Source organism: Girardinichthys multiradiatus, chromosome 9 (genome assembly GCF_021462225.1).
Source record: "Girardinichthys multiradiatus isolate DD_20200921_A chromosome 9, DD_fGirMul_XY1, whole genome shotgun sequence".
NCBI classification, from domain to species: Eukaryota; Metazoa; Chordata; class Actinopteri; order Cyprinodontiformes; family Goodeidae; genus Girardinichthys; species Girardinichthys multiradiatus.
Genome location: NC_061802.1, coordinates 10,256,408 through 10,276,227, shown reverse-complemented (window position 1 = coordinate 10,276,227; position 19,820 = coordinate 10,256,408). Strand labels below are relative to the sequence as shown.

General features: G+C 39.9%; 1 protein-coding gene across 1 annotated transcript in view; it reads right to left on the bottom strand.

Moving 5' to 3' along the window:
• Window positions 1-19,820, bottom strand: part of hmcn1 (hemicentin 1) — a 142,618-nt gene that overhangs the window by 6,745 nt on the left and 116,053 nt on the right. The window contains exons 88-103 of the mRNA XM_047374373.1: window positions 19,611-19,781; window positions 19,350-19,520; window positions 19,047-19,217; window positions 12,946-13,116; window positions 12,678-12,848; window positions 12,409-12,579; window positions 10,955-11,101; window positions 10,726-10,863; window positions 10,502-10,623; window positions 9,361-9,598; window positions 9,059-9,121; window positions 8,809-8,928; window positions 7,056-7,190; window positions 6,857-6,970; window positions 3,921-4,046; window positions 3,699-3,827 (exon numbers count right to left, since the gene is read on the bottom strand). Coding sequence (XP_047230329.1) covers window positions 3,699-3,827; window positions 3,921-4,046; window positions 6,857-6,970; window positions 7,056-7,190; window positions 8,809-8,928; window positions 9,059-9,121; window positions 9,361-9,598; window positions 10,502-10,623; window positions 10,726-10,863; window positions 10,955-11,101; window positions 12,409-12,579; window positions 12,678-12,848; window positions 12,946-13,116; window positions 19,047-19,217; window positions 19,350-19,520; window positions 19,611-19,781 — 2,358 coding nt within the window. The remainder of the gene's footprint in view (window positions 1-3,698; window positions 3,828-3,920; window positions 4,047-6,856; window positions 6,971-7,055; window positions 7,191-8,808; window positions 8,929-9,058; window positions 9,122-9,360; window positions 9,599-10,501; window positions 10,624-10,725; window positions 10,864-10,954; window positions 11,102-12,408; window positions 12,580-12,677; window positions 12,849-12,945; window positions 13,117-19,046; window positions 19,218-19,349; window positions 19,521-19,610; window positions 19,782-19,820) is intronic.

The window sequence follows — 19,820 nt, the reverse complement described above, 5'->3', positions numbered from 1 at the left end:
AGTGAAGAAACAACATAATAAGAGTGATGAAAGATAAGGATGGGAGGGGGAAAATGGAATATATCATTAACCTCACTGTACGATAGTACATTTCCATGTTTCTGAGAGAGAAATGTATCAAGACTATGCTAGGCATGGGCTGGCTGCTGGTCTCAAGGTACAGTTTACAAATTTCAAAACCCTTGAAATTTTCTGTCACATTACTCCGACACATTAAAGTTCTCTGAACAAAATGCTAGAGGACGTTCTGGAGTGGGTAGAGTCTGACGCAAAGTTGCCCCTCGATTCTCTGGTTCAGCTCTTTACTGCATCGCTCAATCTCATTTTATTGCTTACAAAAGTGTGCTTCTAGTGAGGCATCTATAGTGTGCTAGTTTACAAGACAAACACACGACTCCTTGAAACATTATGGAGAGGAAACTAAACATTACTATAATTAGGATAATGCTTTTCTGAAAACAAAATGGCCATGTTAGAAATCTGAAGAAGTATGTCTGTTAGGCAGAGTGCAGGCTAGCTAACCAGCCCGACTAATTAGACAGCTAAGACTAGCTTCAGTGTTACCGCCTGCGGAGCAGAAATGCAAGAAGCAATAATATTCTGCACAAAAGGTACTTAAATGCTTCTACTAAATTCAGCAGGTTTTCATTACATATTTCATCGTTGCTTTCTACCACTGTGTACATCTGACCGATAAGTATCTTTAGCTGAAAAAAAATTTCAATTCTCTGCCATGAATATGTGAAATGTTTGACTTTCACCAGTCAAACCTGGGTTCTCAATAACAAATAAATGACGACATTATTCAGGCTGTAAATCTATTTATCTTAGCAGCAGCAATGCGATGATTGTTGTCTTGCCTGTTTTGTTGATTCTGTTTTGAAAGAAATAAATCATGTTAAACATTTTTTTATTCAAATTGTTGTGTCAATATCATGACATTGTGGTATTTTCCCACAAATGTATTATACTGTGAAAATCTCAACAGCCCATGCCTAGGTTGTATTCATACAGTGGATCTCAAAAGTATACACACCCCTGTTAAAATGCCAGGTTTCTGGGATGTTACAAGGTAAATTATTTCAAAACCTTTTCCATGTTCATCATGAAATAAATCCTGTACAACTCAACTAAAAACACAAATAAATATGTCACTGGTAAATATATTAAAATATAAACCGTACCAGTCAAACGTTTTAGATACACTTTCTCACTTAATGGGTAGATTGTAGATTCTCACCAAAGACAACAAAGCTATGAATGAACACACATGGAATTATGTAGTAAATAAAAAGTGTGAAATAAGTCTAAACATTTTAGTATTTTAGATTCTTCAAAAATATCCACCCTTTGCTTTGATTACTGCTTTGCTCTCATGGTATTCTCTCCATGATCTTCATGAGGTGGTCACCTGAAACGGTTTTCCAAAGAGTCTTGAAAGAACTTCCCAGAGGTTCATTGAGAGACGGCCAAAGGTTAATATTTTTCATCACAGCAAAGTGCAGCTACTTTAAGGAATCTAAAATTTAAGCATATTTAAAATTATTTTACAATTTTTATTTGCTACATAATTCCATGTGTTCATTCACAGTTTGTTGCCTTCAGTGAGAATCTACATGCAATGTAAATATTCATAAACCTAAAGAAACCCATTAAATGAGAAAGGGGTTGTAGAACTTTTGATCGGTAGTGTATAAACATGTAAAACGACTAGGCATAAGTCTGTGTACTGTGATACGTTGTCTATAGACCTTTTAATTGAATTTCAGCATTCAGTATCTTATCGAGTTGACATATCAGTAATGGTAAATTTGATTTAGCTGAAATCAAGTCCTTGTAAAAATGTCCTAACATCTACATATCTTCATCCATTAGCTAAATCTATAATTTACAAGGAGGATTCAAAAGGATCTTATTGTATGAATGTAACAGTCAGGAGAAGGGGTTATTTATAAAGTGTGGTGCAGTGAAGACGTGATTAAAATTATGGTCCAAACATGAAATTACAAAAACTGCACTGTTTCCAGAGTTATTTAATATACCAAATGGAAACTGGTCAGGGTCCAAAAGGCTGTAGAACTATCCAATAATTCTTGTTGTCAACTACATGTGACAACAATATCCTGTATTCTACATATGTCTGGACTGACCGGGATGATTGCAAGACGGAAGCTTTTTCCTCAAAGGAAAACATCCAGATGTTGTTAAAATCTCAAAACCTTTTGGGAAATATGGTATGGTTCACACTTCCAAAAAGATGAAGATATTCTGTTGTATTTCTGCTCCAAAAATAACACCATACCTACAGTAAAACATGGTGGTGCATCATGCTATGTAGTTACTTTTCTTTAGATAGAACCAAGGGTTTTGTCAAGGTGGATGAAATTCTAAACAATTCCAAATACCAGTCAGATCTGATCCAAAACCTTCAAGTGAGGCTGAAGAGAGATTCAATTTCTCAGCACCGCACAGTCCAAGCCTAAAATCAAAGCAATAAAAAATGTGGTGTGCCCATAGAAAACCAACACAGGCGACTGAATATTGAAATTTAATGATAAACTTACTCAGCAAAATACTAGTTTGAGGTTGTGTACGCTTACAAATCTGGCACCTTTAAAATCCACAACAATCTGGTTGAGTTGGAAGACTTGAAAAATGCCAAAAAAATAAAAATCTGAAGACTCTTCAAAATCTATATAAAAACCAAATTCCTGTCATTTTAAAAACACATGGTTCATAGGGTTAATATATCACAGGTAACATAGAACTGAATGCCAAAGCAAAACCAGACAGGAGCTGTGTCGAAATGCAAAGGTGGCAGAAAAGGACAGAAGTAAAAGTGAAAACAAGCAGAGGCATACCAAGAGCAGTGGTGCTGGTCTTTTTAGGTTCTTCTTATATTCATTGTGCCAAATGAAGTGTTTAGAGTTACTAAATTTCACAACAGAAACAGTGAACGTATAAGAGCTATAAGATATACTCACTAATTTAGAAAGCAGGTAAAAAAAATCATTAGAGATTAAATAAATCTCTCTCATTCTACAACCTGGGTATTTAACACTTTTGCGCTCTAGTCCACTCACAGATTTGTATACAGATGAATGACATACTGTATGTGGGCAGAAGTGTTAGGAAGGCATACTGAGAGTGCAGGGGAGAAAGATGTGAAACATATGGAGAAAGCCGAAAAAGGTGACTACCAATCGGAAAACTAAACCTAATAAAAATAACTGCAGCTCAAAATAATTGCAAATGACTGAAGAAACACAAAGCTGCTGAAAAACACTTCTGCTTACAAAGCAAAGCCAGCAAGAAAATGTTGCAGATTTCCAACTTAAAATGAACTGATAATATGCAGTGTAGATCTGCAAAGTGAAGCAGTTTTATATTGTGAAGACACAGTCAGCAGTTTTCATAGCAGCATCTGGTCATGTAAGCATGCAGAGAGGATACAGTGTACACACTGGTGATGATGCCAAGTTTTTTTTACTTGAAATGAGCTGAGCTAATAAAAAAAAAATGATTTGCAAACAAAAGCTGAGAGCTGAAACAAAGTGCAGGGAACGAGCAAAACTGACAAATATCCATAGTTAAATACAGCTTGCCATCATGATGCAGGTTTACCTTTCCTCCTTACTTTGTTTTTATATGTTTTGCTTTTTCTTAAGGTGGGAAGACAACAGAAGATTTTTACGTACCGACACATGGACGTCCTACTCCCTGAGATCTGAAACCACGTGGACACGTACAGTGGTAGCTGCCTCTGGTGTTCTCACAGATCTGGTTGAATCTGCATTGATGAGTGCCGTCTCTGCACTCGTCTATGTCTACCAGCAAGAGACAAAGCATCATCTCTTTGTGTGCTTATTCATGTTCGTTCTTCAGTTGATGCTCTTTGTCTTGAATTGCCAGACACTTACCCACACATGTGCCGTTTCCACTTTTGGTCATGCCATTCGCACAAAGGTCAATGCAGGTGTAACCACCTCGTGTGTTTTTACACTGTTGATCTAAACGGCAAACCCTCTGCCTGCACTCGTTTATGTCTGAGACAATATAAGAAAATAAAAACTGTTTTTTTTTTCATGAAAAGATTAATAATACCTGCAGTATGACTCATCAAACTACAAGGCAAAGCAAGTTTCTTTTTGTTGCACCATTCATACACAAGGTAACTGAATATACTTCACAGGAAAATATAGTAACAAAGAATTCTACAGGTCCTTCTCAAAATATTAGCATATTGTGATAAAGTTCATTATTTTCCATAATGTCATGATGAAAATTTAACATTCATATATTTTAGATTCATTGCACACTAACTGAAATATTTCAGGTCTTTTATTGTCTTAATACGGATGATTGTGGCATACAGCTCATGAAAACCCAAAATTCCTATCTCACAAAATTAGCATATTTCATCCGACCAATAAAAGAAAAGTGTTTTTAATACAAAAAACATCAACCTTCAAATAATCATGTACAGTTATGCACTCAATACTTGGTCGGGAATCCTTTAGCTGAAATGACTGCTTCAATGCGGCGTGGCATGGAGGCAATCAGCCTGTGGCACTGCTGAGGTCTTATGGAGGCCCAGGATGCTTCGATAGCGGCCTTTAGCTCATCCAGAGTGTTGGGTCTTGAGTCTCTCAACGTTCTCTTCACAATATCCCACAGATTCTCTATGGGGTTCAGGTCAGGAGAGTTGGCAGGCCAATTGAGCACAGTGATACCATGGTCAGTAAACCATTTACCAGTGGTTTTGGCACTGTGAGCAGGTGCCAGGTCGTGCTGAAAAATTAAATCTTCATCTCCATAAAGCTTTTCAGCAGATGGAAGCATGAAGTGCTCCAAAATCTCCTGATAGCTAGCTGCATTGACGCTGCCCTTGATAAAACACAGTGGACCAACACCAGCAGCTGACACGGCACCCAGACCATCACTGACTGTGGGTACTTGACACTGGACTTCTGGCATTTTGGCATTTCCTTCTCTCCAGTCTTCCTCCAGACTCTGGCACCTTGATTTCCGAATGACATGCAGAATTTGCTTTCATCCAAAAAAAGTACTTTGGACCACTGAGCAACAGTCCAGTGCTGCTTCTCTGTAGCCCAGGTCAGGCGCTTCTGCCGCTGTTTCTGGTTCAAAAGTGGCTTGACCTGGGGAATGCGGCACCTGTAGCCCATTTCCTGCACACGCCTGTGCACGGTGGCTCTGGATGTTTCTACTCCAGACTCAGTCACTGCTTCCGCAGGTCCCCCAAGGTCTGGAATCGACCCTTCTCCACAATCTTCCTCAGGGTCCGGTCACCTCTTCTCGTTGTGCAGCGTTTTCTGCCACACTTTTTCCTTCCCACAGACTTCCCACTGAGGTGCCTTGATACAGCACTCTGGGAACAGCCTATTCGTTCAGAAATTTCTTTCTGTGTCTTACCCTCTTGCTTGAGGGTGTCAATAGTGGCCTTCTGGACAGCAGTCAGGTCGGCAGTCTTACCCATGATTGGGGTTTTGAGTGATGAACCAGGCTGGGAGTTTTAAAGGCCTCAGGAATCTTTTGCAGGTGTTTAGAGTTAACTTGTTGATTCAGATGATTAGGTTCATAGCTCGTTTAGAGACCCTTTTAATGATATGCTAATTTTGTGAGATAGCAATTTTGGGTTTTCATGAGCTGTATGCCAAAATCATCTGTATTAAGACAATAAAAGACCTGAAATATTTCAGTTAGTGTGCAATGAATCTAAAATATATGAATGTTAAATTTTCATCATGACATTATGGAAAATAATGAACTTTATCACAATATGCTAATATTTTGAGAAGGACCTGTATATAAAGACACAAAAAATTAAAGGAATAGTAAAAGAAACTTTAAGCATTACATCAAAAGAAATAAGAGGTAAAGTGCAGATTTAAAAAAAATATAAAAACTGAGACGTCACCAAATGGAGTGACAAAATAATCTTACTTTCATGGGTTGGCAATAGTACACAATGTTTTAGGACCTAATTTAAAAAAGGAGGCAACTGTCATGCCTAGCCTGTGTCTATGTTTTTTGCTTGTGTTTTTGTGTATTTCACTTAGTCTGGTCCTTTGTTTACCTTCTGTTCTGTGTTTATTGTATTAATTGGTCTCTCTCTGTCTCCCAGCAGTTTGTTCCACACCTGCTCCTTGTTTACCTTGATAAGTTGGTCTTGTTGTTCACTAGTTCCCCCTGCTGTTCTGTTTGTATTTAGACCCTGTTGTTTCTTTTGTTCCCCGCTGTGTCCTGGTTGTTCCCATTTTTGTCATGAAGAATTGTCTGCCCTGTCAGAGTTCTGTGAGTTTGAACTATTAAATGCATTTTTCTGTGTCCTTTTTTCACATGAAACCTCTTATGTTGTTAAGATGTTAGGTAGGTTGATTCAACAATAGATGTGGTTAGTTAAGTTTAGGCCTGAGTTCATAACCTGCAACTACATTTATTTCATATTTTGTGGTTTTTAGCTTCGCTGAGTCTATTTAAGCACTGATCTCTAACTTCATTTTTGGGGCTAAAAAGTCTGATCCGTCCATCATAAGCACACTCTCTTGTCTACTGCAAGGGACTATCGTCATGTGGTGACAGAAATATTAAGCTATGTATCATCACCATACATGTGATAAGAGATATTATAGTACTCCATGATCTGAATTTGGGGGATAATATGAATCTTGGGCCACCCAAGAATAGAGCCTTGACGAACTCCATAAACTAGTCCAGCTGATCCCAGAACTAGTGTCTGTTGTTTAGGGTCCCAGTTCTAATCATTCATGTGTGGATTGGTCTGATGTTACACATAAGAAACACAAAAGAAACTTAGTATGGGTAGCCGTCTCACCTATGCACCTTCTGTTCCTGAGCTGAAAGCCTGGTTCACAGGCACAACGATAACTTCCAATGGTATTCATACACTGCTGATGACATGGATGAGACTCCAAACACTCGTCCACATCTGAGTGACAAAATGTACTTCACATCAGTTTTAAAAAAGATCCTAAAATCAGCCATAAAACACTTAGCTGCATCTGTTGCAGTACCAGTGCAGCTGAGCCCATCAGTCGTTCTCCTGAAGCCACGGCCACAGCGCATCACGCATCTATAAGAACCAATGGTGTTTTCACAGTTTTGTCCACCATGGCACATGTTTCCACCCATGGAGCACTCATCAATGTCTAAGAGACAGACAAAAGGCAAATCAAATCAAAATGCAGTGGGTTGTGATAATGGCTGTAAGGATTAGGATTCTTGATTAATTAATATTTATCAAAAATAAAACGTCATAATTCAGGAAAATAATTTCTTTACCAAAAATCATTGCTTACGCATTGAGTGTCTATGAAGATCAAACCAGCAGGTTTATGGACAAAATGTGCTATTTGGGTTTACTTGGAAATTGAAGCCCTCCTGGTGTGCTGATGTCTCAATGGCCGCTATCAGTGTCATAATGTGGTTTACGAGCGGACTAAAGTGCAGACAAGAGCTGGGCAGCAACATGTTGTAAAAGGTTTTAGCTTTACTTCCAGAGGTTTTCAAAAGAAACCAAACAAGGCATTGCAGATACAAACAAAGTCCTGATCCAAAAACTTACAAGAGGTTCTGCAGGCATATGGAAAAAACTCAGCACGAATACGTGGGTTGAGAACGGGGTATGACAAACACAAGGAACCAGCAACAAACAATGACACAAATCCAACTAATATACTGAGGGATAACAAAGGGCAGGTAATCAGAGAAAACAGGGAACAGGTGGGACAAGGAGGCAGAAGGAACAGGTGAAACAAATACAAAGGCTGAGGATGGGCAAAGTAACTAATAAACAATAAACAGAAACACAGACCAAGCAAACCTATAGACATAGATAAATAATCAAATGGGGAATAAGAAAACTAGAATAATCATGACTAATGTAAACAGAGAAACTAGAGGGAACATAGGAACAACAATAACGACCTGAGAACAAACAAAGAACCCATAAAGAAAACCTGAATACAAAAGTAAACAAACCTAACCACACTGACTGAATTAACTGGAAAAGAAACAGAAAAGAAACTAGTAAACAAGAAGAGTGCAAAGGAACAAATAATAAAACACAATTAAACATAAAGATACTAAAGAGAAATAAAACTAGAGAATCCAGGGAAGACCAAGAACTATAATAATTACAATAATAATGATAAACCATACAAAGTAATAAGAAAACAACCATAAAAGAACTTAAGAAGTAAACACTAGGAGGCCAAAGAGGGAGAAAAGAAAACATGATACAAAAACCAAAATAGAAACATCTATGCAAAAGGTAAACAAACACAAATCCACAAACAAAGTCCAAAAATGTCACTCCGTGACAATCAGCTGCTAGAACGGTGGGACCGGGCCCTTAGCCACTAACAGCTGATTGCCCCAAATTTCGAACAAAGGGTCATAAAACTGAGGTGGAAACTCGGTGGAAAAACTCCAGTAATAAAACTGGGACAAATGAGTGGTCAGGCGAGGCCCACACCGCAGCTTTGAATGAAAGTCCAACTTCTAACTCCTGGCTGATTTGGGATCAGCCAGACAAAAACATGAACACGCACCTTGCTGATTGCATCCACGCTCCGCGATTAAGCAACACTTGCACACCAAATCAAAAGAGCTCAGCATAAACACTTAAATCAATATTGCATGCAGCAAATTAATACATTGGATTAACTACTGGTGATTCTAAATCACCTTAACTATACCTCACCCTTCCCCAACATGGCATTTAACTTTCAGAATCAATGCAGTATGTGTCTGCATATTTCTTACCTTGGCAGGTTTTGCCATCAGCTGAGATGGTGAGGCCATGTGGACAGGAGCAGTAGTAGGTTCCCATGGTGTTGTGGCAAGTATGAGAACAAGGGTTCCCAATCTCACATTCATTTTCATCTGCAGCACAAAGAACATAGAAATGAACAGCAAATAAATGCTATAAAAATGCATATTTGAAGTGAAAGTTTTAATTAGTGTAAATGTTTTCTGTTGACATCGAAGAAGTAAAATGTTGAATAGATTTTACCTGCACAGTAAGGCCCAGCAGACACCAAAGTGAAGCCATGAGGACACTGGTTACTGCGATCACCTGGAACAAAACAGTACCACAATAAGGTCTTCATGACATTACTTTGAATTGATATTTCTTTCCACTTGAAAAATACATTTCCAGAAGTAGGCAAAAAAGTTTAAATACCACAGAACATTGTTTTTTTTATTATTAATTATTAATAATCTGTAAGAGTTAGATATAATTTTAAACTTGGGTAGCACCTGAGGAAAAGTTGATCTCACCAAAAGTCTATCCATAAACTTTTTTGAACCCACCTTTGGTGATACTGGCTTGGATGCTGTATTCCAACACTTCCTCCAGGGGGTGGTAGAGAGCACTGATGGCAGTGGCATGGAGCATTTCTACCAGGAAGGGCATCTTTCCTTTTGTCAGATCATAGGAGATGGTATGGTTCCAGGAGTAAGGCAAACTTTCCTTGTCGATGATGAACATGCGGGTGGATAGAGCGTACAGCTGACCTGGACCGGTCTGAATGTATTCCTCTGTGTAGTCCTGAACAAACAAAGTGTTATTCACCAGCTCACCAAAACGTGTTCTAATGCCGCTAATGCTTTCAACAACACTGCTGATAAGTAGAAAAAGATCTGATCAATTATTAATTAATTATCAATCTCTTTATTATTTTGGCACTTTAATTTAGATGTATACCTACTTTTGGCCCAGAAATTATTTTATCAAGTCATTTATTTATTTTTGTATGTATTTTCAATTATGGCCTCCACAGTATTTGTAGTAAGAGGTCAGTCAGTTTCTACCACTTCTTCCAAAGTGGGTTGCAGGTGCCTATCCCCAGCAGTCTATAGGCAAGAGGCAGGGTACACCCTGGACAGGTCACCAGTCCATCACAGGGCAACACAGAGACACACAGGACAAACAACCACACACACACCTAAGGGCAATGTAGAGAGACCAATCAAACCAACAGTCATGTTTTTGGAGAGAACCCACGCATGCACGGGAAGAACATGCAAACACCATGCAGAAAGACCACCGGCACAGGAGTCGAACCCAGGACCTTCTTGCTGCAAGGCAACAGTTCTACCAACTGTGCTAGAAATGTGCTAGAAAAACAAAAACTGTAAATTGGATTGTGAAAACAAGTAAAGTGATTTTATGGTAAAAAAAAAAGGGTATAAAAATGTAAACTGTTTTGTTACATGTACTTATTTATCAAAGAGCATTTTTTCAAAATTTTAACTATGCTGCCTATAGCTGCAAAAGTACATAAACTCACTTTAAAGTTAACCTTTCCCACGTTGTTTCTTTACATTGTTCAAATTAAAAAAACAAATGTATCTAAAAACACAAAAAAGCTATTGCTGAATTATTTAAAACTAATTTTCTCCACACTTTTCTCCTTAAAAAACGTTTCCTCAAACCTTTATTCACACTTACCTTGATGTTAATGTCAGAATGTGTAGGCAGCTGCAGCATATGGCCGTTAATTACAATGTCCAGAAGCAAAGCTCCATCAGAGTCCAGGCCTCGAGCAACGTGGGTCATCCTCAGGATTTCACCTTGCAAAATCCATTTAAACTAAACTTTAGTTGCCCAACAGAATTCATTTTCAATGTGTAATCATTTTGTTATTGTAAAGTTTGACCATGACCCGAACTTACCTGTAGCAAACTCCACCTGCGTCTCTCGCCTGAAGATACCGCCTGTCAGGGTGTAACCGTTAACAGCCTCACCTATTTCCTGTGCAGTGGTCCAGTAGATGGGATTCAGTATGGAGATGAGTTTCCTCATCGCAGGACCTTGAATTTAAATGTTATACATTCAGTTTTAAGAAAACTATTTAGGAGGGCACTGAAAAGGACGAAAAGGAGGTGCTTATTCAATACTGACCTAAGGTTCTTGGTACATTTGAAATGGTGGCTTTGATGATTTTGCTGCCAGAGTTGCTGTCAGAGATTGTGGCATTTAGGAGGGCAATGCCAAACTCAATGTGATTGATATTTCCTATGATGCTTCCTCGAGTTTTCTGAGGCCCATCTGACAAACAGAGAAATGTTTGTGACAGTGAACAGTGTAGGTTTATACCCAAACCCAAGCTTTAACAACTACATCCCAATTAATAGCCAGACAACATGAGCAAAACTATATCCAGACTTTTTATGCACCTGCTGTTTCTATGAGGAGACTCTTAAAATTAAAAATACCTCAAAATAACTAATTAAGAATTTAGGATCAGATGCAACTGAAATCAAAGGTTTTGTGGGATTTGTTCCAGGAATTGTTGATGTAATTCTAAAATTTACTTTGAAAACGTTAATATATTCACCTAAAATTGGTTCAGCCCAATGAAAACATAAAGCAGGTAAAATGAGTGCTTAGAAAAAACAACTTACTCAGTGAATATATTTATAATCGGGACAATTAACAAGAAATTCACACCAGATGTTGGTAAAAACCCAAGTAGGCTAATCCAAAAATACAAAGAAATCAAAACATAAATAAAGGTGTGTGTATTAAAATGGAACGAGACAGAGGATTCATTTTTAAAATAGCCTTCAGAAAGGCAAAGATGGCCAGAAGTTTGTAGAAAGAAATACTGCCAGTGCAAATTATTAGCAGCCTTTTCAGTTTAATTGATGGCCTAGAAAAAGTTTCTTTTTACCAAGGTATTTCAATAAAAGCATTTAATTAATGGGTAAAAGCAAAGCCATTTGAAAACCTCTGCAGCTATTATCAATGGTATTGGATACCTTGGGGTCATAACCAGGAGCTTGTTGGAAACGTTTTGAAAGGAGGCAAACAAAAAAAAATCAGATGAGTTGTCCAAGAGCCAAGGACTACACGAGGAAAGCTTCAGAAAGACATGAAATTAGCAGGTACAGTTTTTACATGAAAACAAGGAGGTAACGTCAAGGGCCTTTATCCACAGCACAAGACTCCACTGCTGAAGAAAAAGCATGCAGAAGCTCATTTAAAGTTTGTTGCGGAACATTTGGAGAAGTCAGTGAGGAAGAAATTTATCGGGACATTACTAATTGAAATCTGGTAAGAAGATGTTTTGGAAGAACTGAAGATCAGACTTCAATGAAAGTATGCCCAGAACCTTCAAGATTTCAAAGTTTAGTCAAATGAACATCTAAGTAACATAGGAAACTAGTCTCTCCATACCTGAGATGTCTGTGAACTTCATGTCAATAGCCTAATTAGAAATACATTCACTGAGAGTATTGTTGACATGTTTATTACTTTTTTCCTAGCTGTGTGACAAACTACCTGCATTTAAATATCCACATTTTACAGATATAGATATTACCACATTTGCACTGTTTAGATTATGTCATTACCTGGGCATGCCTGATTGCTGCACCTGGATAGCTGAGTGGGGTCCCCTGGACAAGGTCGGCCACCATTACTGGGAGACGGGCTATTACAAAGTCGGACACGTGTCCTTTCTCCTCCTCCACAGGAAGCGGAGCATCCACCCCAAGGCTGCCATAAGCCCCAGTTACCATCCACTGCAATAATATATCATGAAAACAAAGGTTTTCATAGCATTTGAACTCTTGTTCATGTATGATGCCAAGACTAACACAGTTTCATCATGTTGACCCACCAGGGCAGTCAGCAGTGCTACATTTCTGCATCTGTGAATCCGCTCCTGCACATGCTCTCCCACCATGAGCAGGTCTGGGGTTGTCACAAGTCCTGTAGCGCCTCATCTGACCTCCACTGCATGTCTTGCTGCAGCTACCCCAGCTACTCCACTGTCCCCAATTACCACTGACTGACAAAGTGGTGAAAAGTGTTAGAAATACACAAATAAAGCAGAACAAAAGACCTGCATCTTTAAGAAGTGCCTTATTATATTATTCGAAACTCACTGGGACAGGGGTCGCCATTACAGAAATCAGTGTGCACATCATTCCCCTCACACTTTCTGCCGCCATGCTGAGGGGCAGGGCTTGCACAGAGGCGTGTGCGCTGTATGCTCCCACCACCACAAGATACACTGCAGGGCCCCCAACTCATCCACGATGACCACTTCCCATGCACTTTGGAGCAAAGCGCAACATTAGAGGCTCAGATCATTTATTATTTACAATGCCTGTGACAAGTTTACATCCACTTGTCATCAACATGCATGTCATATATATTTTGTGTTTTAAAAGATTCCTCCTCCCCCCCATCAGGATGGAAAGATAAAACGTACAAGTCCAATAGGTTTTAAAGACAAGAATTGGGTGCATCAGATTGATTTGTTTTGTTAGTTTTCTAACAATTCACACAGCGTCAAAATTAAACATACAGGCTCAAATTTTAAAATACAACCCCAATAAAATTTCTCAGATATATACAGTACAGACCAAAAGTCTGGACACACCTTCTCATTCAAAGAGTTTTCTTTATTTTCATGACTATGAATATTGTAGCTTCACACTGAAGGCATCAAAACTATGAATTAACACATGTGGAATTATATACTGAACAAAAAAGTGTGAAACAACTGAAAATATGTTTTATATTCTAGGTTCTTCAAAGTAGCCACCTTTTGCTTTGATTACTGCTCCGCACACTCTTGGCATTCTGTTGGTGAGCTTCAAGAGGTAGTCACCTGAAATTGTTTTCACTTCACAGGTGTGCCCTGTCAGGTTTAATAAGTGGGATTTCAAGCCTTATAAATGGGGTTGCGACCATTAGTTGTGTTGTGCAGGAGGTGGATACAGTACACAGCTGATAGTCCTACTGAATAGACTGTTAGAATTTGTATTATGGCAAGAAAAAAGCGGCTACGTAAAGAAAAATGAGTGGCCATCATTACTTTAAGAAATAAAGGTCAGTCAGTCTGAACAATTGGGAAAACATTGAAAGTGTCCCCAAGTGCAGTCGCAAAAACCATAAAAGGGTACAAAGAAACTGGCTCACATGAGGACCGCCCCAGGAAAGGAAGACCAAGAGTCACCTCTGCTGCGGACGATAACTTCATCCGAGTCACCAGCCTCAGAAATCGCAGGTTAACAGCAGCTCAGATTAGAGAACAGGTCAATGCCCCACAGAGTTCTAGCAGCAGACACATCTCTAGAACAACTGTTAAGAGGAGACTGTGTGAATCAGGCCTTCATGGTAAAATAGCTGCTAGGAAACCACTTCTGAGGACAAGCAACAAGCAGAAGAGACTTGTTTGGGCTAAAGAACACAAGGAAAGGACATTAGACCAGTGGAAATCTGTGCTTTGGTCTGATGACTCCAAGTTTGAGATCTTTGGTTCCAACCACCGTGTCTTTGTGCGGCGCAGAAGAGGTGAACAGATGGACTCTACAGGTCCTTCTCAAAAAATTAGCATATTGTGATAAAGTTCATTATTTTCCATAATGTAATGATGAAAATTTAACATTCATATATTTTAGATTCATTGCACACTAACTGAAATATTTCAGGTCTTTTATTGTCTTAATATGGATGATTTTGGCATACAACTCATGAAAACCCAAAATTCCTATCTCACAAAATTAGCATATTTCATCCGACCAATAAAAGAAAAGTGTTTTTAATACAAAAAACGTCAACCTTCAAATAATCATGTACAGTTATGCACTCAATACTTGGTTGGGAATCCTTTGGCAGAAATGACTGCTTCAATGCGGCGTGGCATGGAGGCAATCAGCCTGTGGCACTGCTGAGGTCTTATGGAGGCCCAGGATGCTTCGATAGCGGCCTTTAGCTCATCCAGAGTGTTGGGTCTTGAGTCTCTCAACGTTCTCTTCACAATATCCCACAGATTCTCTATGGGGTTCAGGTCAGGAGAGTTGGCAGGCCAATTGAGCACAGTGATACCATGGTCAGTAAACCATTTACCAGTGGTTTTGGCACTGTGAGCAGGTGCCAGATCGTGCTGAAAAATGAAATCTTCATCTCCATAAAGCTTTTCAGCAGATGGAAGCATGAAGTGCTCCAAAATCTCCTGATAGCTAGCTGCATTGACCCTGCCCCTTAATAAAACACAGTGGACCAACACCAGCAGCTGACACGGCACCCCAGACCATCACTGACTGTGGGTACTTGACACTGGACTTCTGGCAATTTGGCATTTCCTTCTCCCCAGTCTTCCTCCAGACTCTGGCACCTTGATTTCCGAATGACATGCAGAATTTGATTTCATCCGAAAAAAGTACTTTGGACCACTGAGCAACAGTCCAGTGCTGCTTCTCTGTAGCCCAGGTCAGGCGCTTCTGCCGCTGTTTTTGGTTCAAAAGTGGCTTGACCTGGGGAATGCGGCACCTGTAGCCCATTTCCTGCACACGCCTGTGCACGGTGGCTCTGGATGTTTCTACTCCAGACTCAGTCCACTGCTTCCGCAGGTCCCCCAAGGTCTGGAATCGGCCCTTCTCCACAATCTTCCTCAGGGTCCGGTCACCTCTTCTCGTTGTGCAGCGTTTTCTGCCACATTTTTTCCTTCCCACAGACTTCCCACTGAGGTGCCTTGATACAACACTCTGGGAACAGCCTATTCGTTCAGAAATGTCTTTCTGTGTCTTACCCTCTTGCTTGAGGGTGTCAATAGTGGCCTTCTGGACAGCAGTCAGGTCGGCAGTCTTACCCATGATTGGGGTTTTGAGTGATGAACCAGGCTGGGAGTTTTAAAGGCCTCAGGAATCTTTTGCAGGTGTTTAGAGTTAACTCGTTGATTCAGATGATTAGGTTCATAGCTCGTTTAGAGACCCTTTTAATGATATGCTAATTTTGTGAGATAGGAATTTTGGGTTTTCATGAGCTGTATGCCAAAATCATCCTTATTAAGACAATAAAAGACCTGAAATATTTCAGTTAGTGTGCAATGAATCTAAAATATATGAATGTTAAATTTTCATCATGACATTATGGAAAATAATGAACTTTATCACAATATGCAAATATTTTGAGAAGGACCTGTACATGCCTGGTTCCCACCGTGAAGCATGGAGGAGGAGGTGTGATGGTGTGGGGGTGCTTTGCTGGTGACACTGTTGGGGATTTATTAAAAATTGAAGGCATACTGAACCAGCATGGCTACCACAGGATCTTGCAGTGGCATGCTATTCCATCCAGTTTGCGTTTAGTTGGACCATCATTTATTTTTCAACAGGACAATGACACCAAACACACCTCCAGGCTGTGTAAGGGCTATTTGACCAAGAAGGAGAGTGATGGGGTGCTGCGCCAGATGACTTGGCCTCCACAGTCACCGGACCTGAACCCAATCGAGATGGTCTCACTCCTTCAAGACTGTTGGAAAACCATTTCAGGTGACTACCTCTTGAAGCTCATCAACAGAATGCAAAGAGTGTGCGGAGTAGTGATCAAAGCAAAAGGCATATTTTCAGTTGTTTCACACTTTTTTGTTCAGTATATAATTCCACATGTGTTAATTCATAGTTTTGATGCCTTCAGTGTGAAGCTACAATATTCATAGTCATGAAAATAAGGATAACTCTTTGAATGAGAAAGTGTGTCCAAACTTTTGGTCTGTACTGTATGTATGTATATATACAGGGGGTGGGACAATGAAACTGAAACACCTGGTTTTAGACCACAATAATTTATTAATATGGTGTAGGGTCTCCTTTTGCGGCCAATACAGGGTCAATTCATCTTGGGAATGACATATACAGGTCCTTCTCAAACAATTAGCATATTGTGATAAAGTTCATTATTTTCCATAATGTCATGATGAAAATTTAACATTCATATATTTTAGATTCATTGCACACTAACTGAAATATTTCAGGTCTTTTATTGTCTTAATACGGATGATTTTGGCATACAGCTCATGAAAACCCAAAATTCCTATCTCACAAAATTAGCATATCATTAAAAGGGTCTCTAAACGAGCTATGAACCTAATCATCTGAATCAACGAGTTAACTCTAAACACCTGCAAAAGATTCCTGAGGCCTTTAAAACTCCCAGCCTGGTTCATCACTCAAAACTCCAATCATGGGTAAGACTGCCGACCTGACTGCTGTCCAGAAGGCCACTATTGACACCCTCAAGCAAGAGGGTAAGACACAGAAAGAAATTTCTGAACGAATAGGCTGTTCCCAGAGTGCTGTATCAAGGCACCTCAGTGGGAAGTCTGTGGTAAGGAAAAAGTGTGGCAGAAAACGCTGCACAACGAGAAGAGGTGACCGGACCCTGAGGAAGATTGTGGAGAAGGGCCGATTCCAGACCTTGGGGGACCTGCGGAACCAGTGGACTGAGTCTGGAGTAGAAACATCCAGAGCCACCGTGCACAGGCGTGTGCAGGAAATGGGCTACAGGTGCCGCATTCCCCAGACCTGGGCTACAGAGAAGCAGCACTGGACTGTTGCTCAGTGGTCCAAAGTACTTTTTTCGGATGAAAGCAAATTCTGCATGTCATTCGGAAATCAAGGTGCCAGAGTCTGGAGGAAGACTGGGGGAGAAGGAAATGCCAAAATGCCAGAAGTCCAGTATCAAGTACCCACAGTCAGTGATGGTCTGGGGTGCCGTGTCAGCTGCTGGTGTCGGTCCCTTGTGTTTTATCAAGGGCAGGGTCAATGCAGCTAGCTATCAGGAGATTTTGGAGCACTTCATGCTTCCATCTGCTGAAAAGCTTTATGGAGATGAAGATTTCATTTTTCAGCACGACCTGGCACCTGCTCACAGTGCCAAAACCACTGGTAAATGGTTTACTGACCATGGTATCACTGTGCTCAATTGGCCGGCCAACTCTCCTGACCTGAACCCCATAGAGAATCTGTGGGATATTGTGAAGAGAACGTTGAGAGACTCAAGACCCAACACTCTGGATGAGCTAAAGGCCGCTATCGAAGCATCCTGGGCCTCCATAAGACCTCGGCAGTGCCACAGGCTGATTGCCTCCATGCCACGCCGCATTGAAGCAGTCATTTCTGCAAAAGGATTCCCGACCAAGTATTGAGTGCATAACTGTACATGATTATTTGAAGGTTGACGTTTTTTGTATTAAAAACACTTTTTTTTTATTGGTCGGATGAAATATGCTAATTTTGTGAGATAGGAATTTTGGGTTTTCATGAGCTGTATGCCAAAATCATCCGTATTAATACAATAAAAGACCTGAAATATTTCAGTTAGTGTGCAATGAATCTAAAATATATGAATGTTAAATTTTCATCATTACATTATAGAAAATAATGAACTTTATCACAATATGCTAATATTTTGAGAAGGACCTGTATATATATATATATCTATAGTGAAACCACGTGTTTTTTTTGCAGCCATTGACAGGCATAATTCCCCCTTGATATTTGACCACTCTTTTTATTAGAAATGGAAGATCTGATTTAAATTGGTTGGTTCCTTGCACAAATCTGTCTTGTAATTATAGTCCACAGATTTTTTTATAGGGCTTAGATGTAAATCTGGCTTCATAATGGACATTGAGACTGGTGTTTGGACACAGTTGGGTTTTCCAACAGGACCGTGGTCCAAAACACACATCAAAATGAGATCTAGAAGGGACAAAGCAGGTTAGCATTTGGATTCTGGAATGTAAACTTAATGTTTGGCCTTACTGAAAGTTCATGCACAATTCTTAAGAGCTGACCCACTGCCAATTTAAATGTGTTCCACCAGTTCTAATAATTGTAGTGGTCCACTATTGAGCGGGACCCATGCCAAGATCTTGCTCATGACTTATGTTGTGTCTTTGGAAAATAAGTGATATTTATCCAAATATTATTATATATATGTATGTATGCATTTTAGCCTGCATGCATAATTTTGACTCTGTGTAGATTCAGGAATATCCACAGTTAATGTAAACTTATGCAGCCAGTTCTACTGTTTAAAGATTATTGAGGTGGTTTTAATGAAAAGCAGAATTCATATAACATTGATGTCCTTAGTGAGTCTGTGCAAAATTTTAATCTGCAATGTATTTTTAAATTTAGATCTAAATTTAATTTAACTAGCAAGTTTCTTTCTTCAAACAGCCTCTTACCAGGACAAGGTATCTCGTTGCACACCTGTGACTGGGTGTCTGTGCCCTCACACTGCGGGCCATCGAAGGCTGGAGGGGGGTTGTTGCACAGTCGGATCCTGGATTGTATGCCCTTTCCACAGGTCTCACTGCATGGGCTCCATGATAGCCAAGAACCCCAGTTGCCTGCTACTATAAAAGCAACAGAAATTATATTGAGTGTCAAGTGTTTCTCTAAGATTCATACTCATCTGCTTTAGTTATATGAATCAGAATCAGCTTTATTGCCAAGTTCGTACATATATGAACTGTAAAACGTCTTACCGGGACATGGTCTCACACTGCACATGATAGCTTCCACTGCCTTCCCCACACATGGCCTGCCCCCATGCTGGGCGGTTGGGTTACTGCAGCTCCGGACCCTTGTTTTGTTGCCCTGTCCACAGGTTTGTGAACACTCCTCCCAGGAAGACCACTGTGACCAGTTACCATCCACTTTGCAAGGACATAAGTTACTGGGTTTGGTTTCAGGATTTTATTTGGACACAAACTGGGAACAATTTTCAAACATTATTAATAGGGTACCTGGACATGGCTTTCCTTGACAGCTGCGTGTTTCTGTGTCTGATCCTGCACAGTGGTGGCCTCCGTTAGCAGGTAAAGGTTTGTTACACTGCCTGACTCTCTTCTGGTTACCGGCGCCACAAGATACACTGCAGAGGTCCCACTCTGTCCACTCAGAATATCCTCCATGGACTGCAAAATAAATCACTTTCTGAACAATACGCATGTATT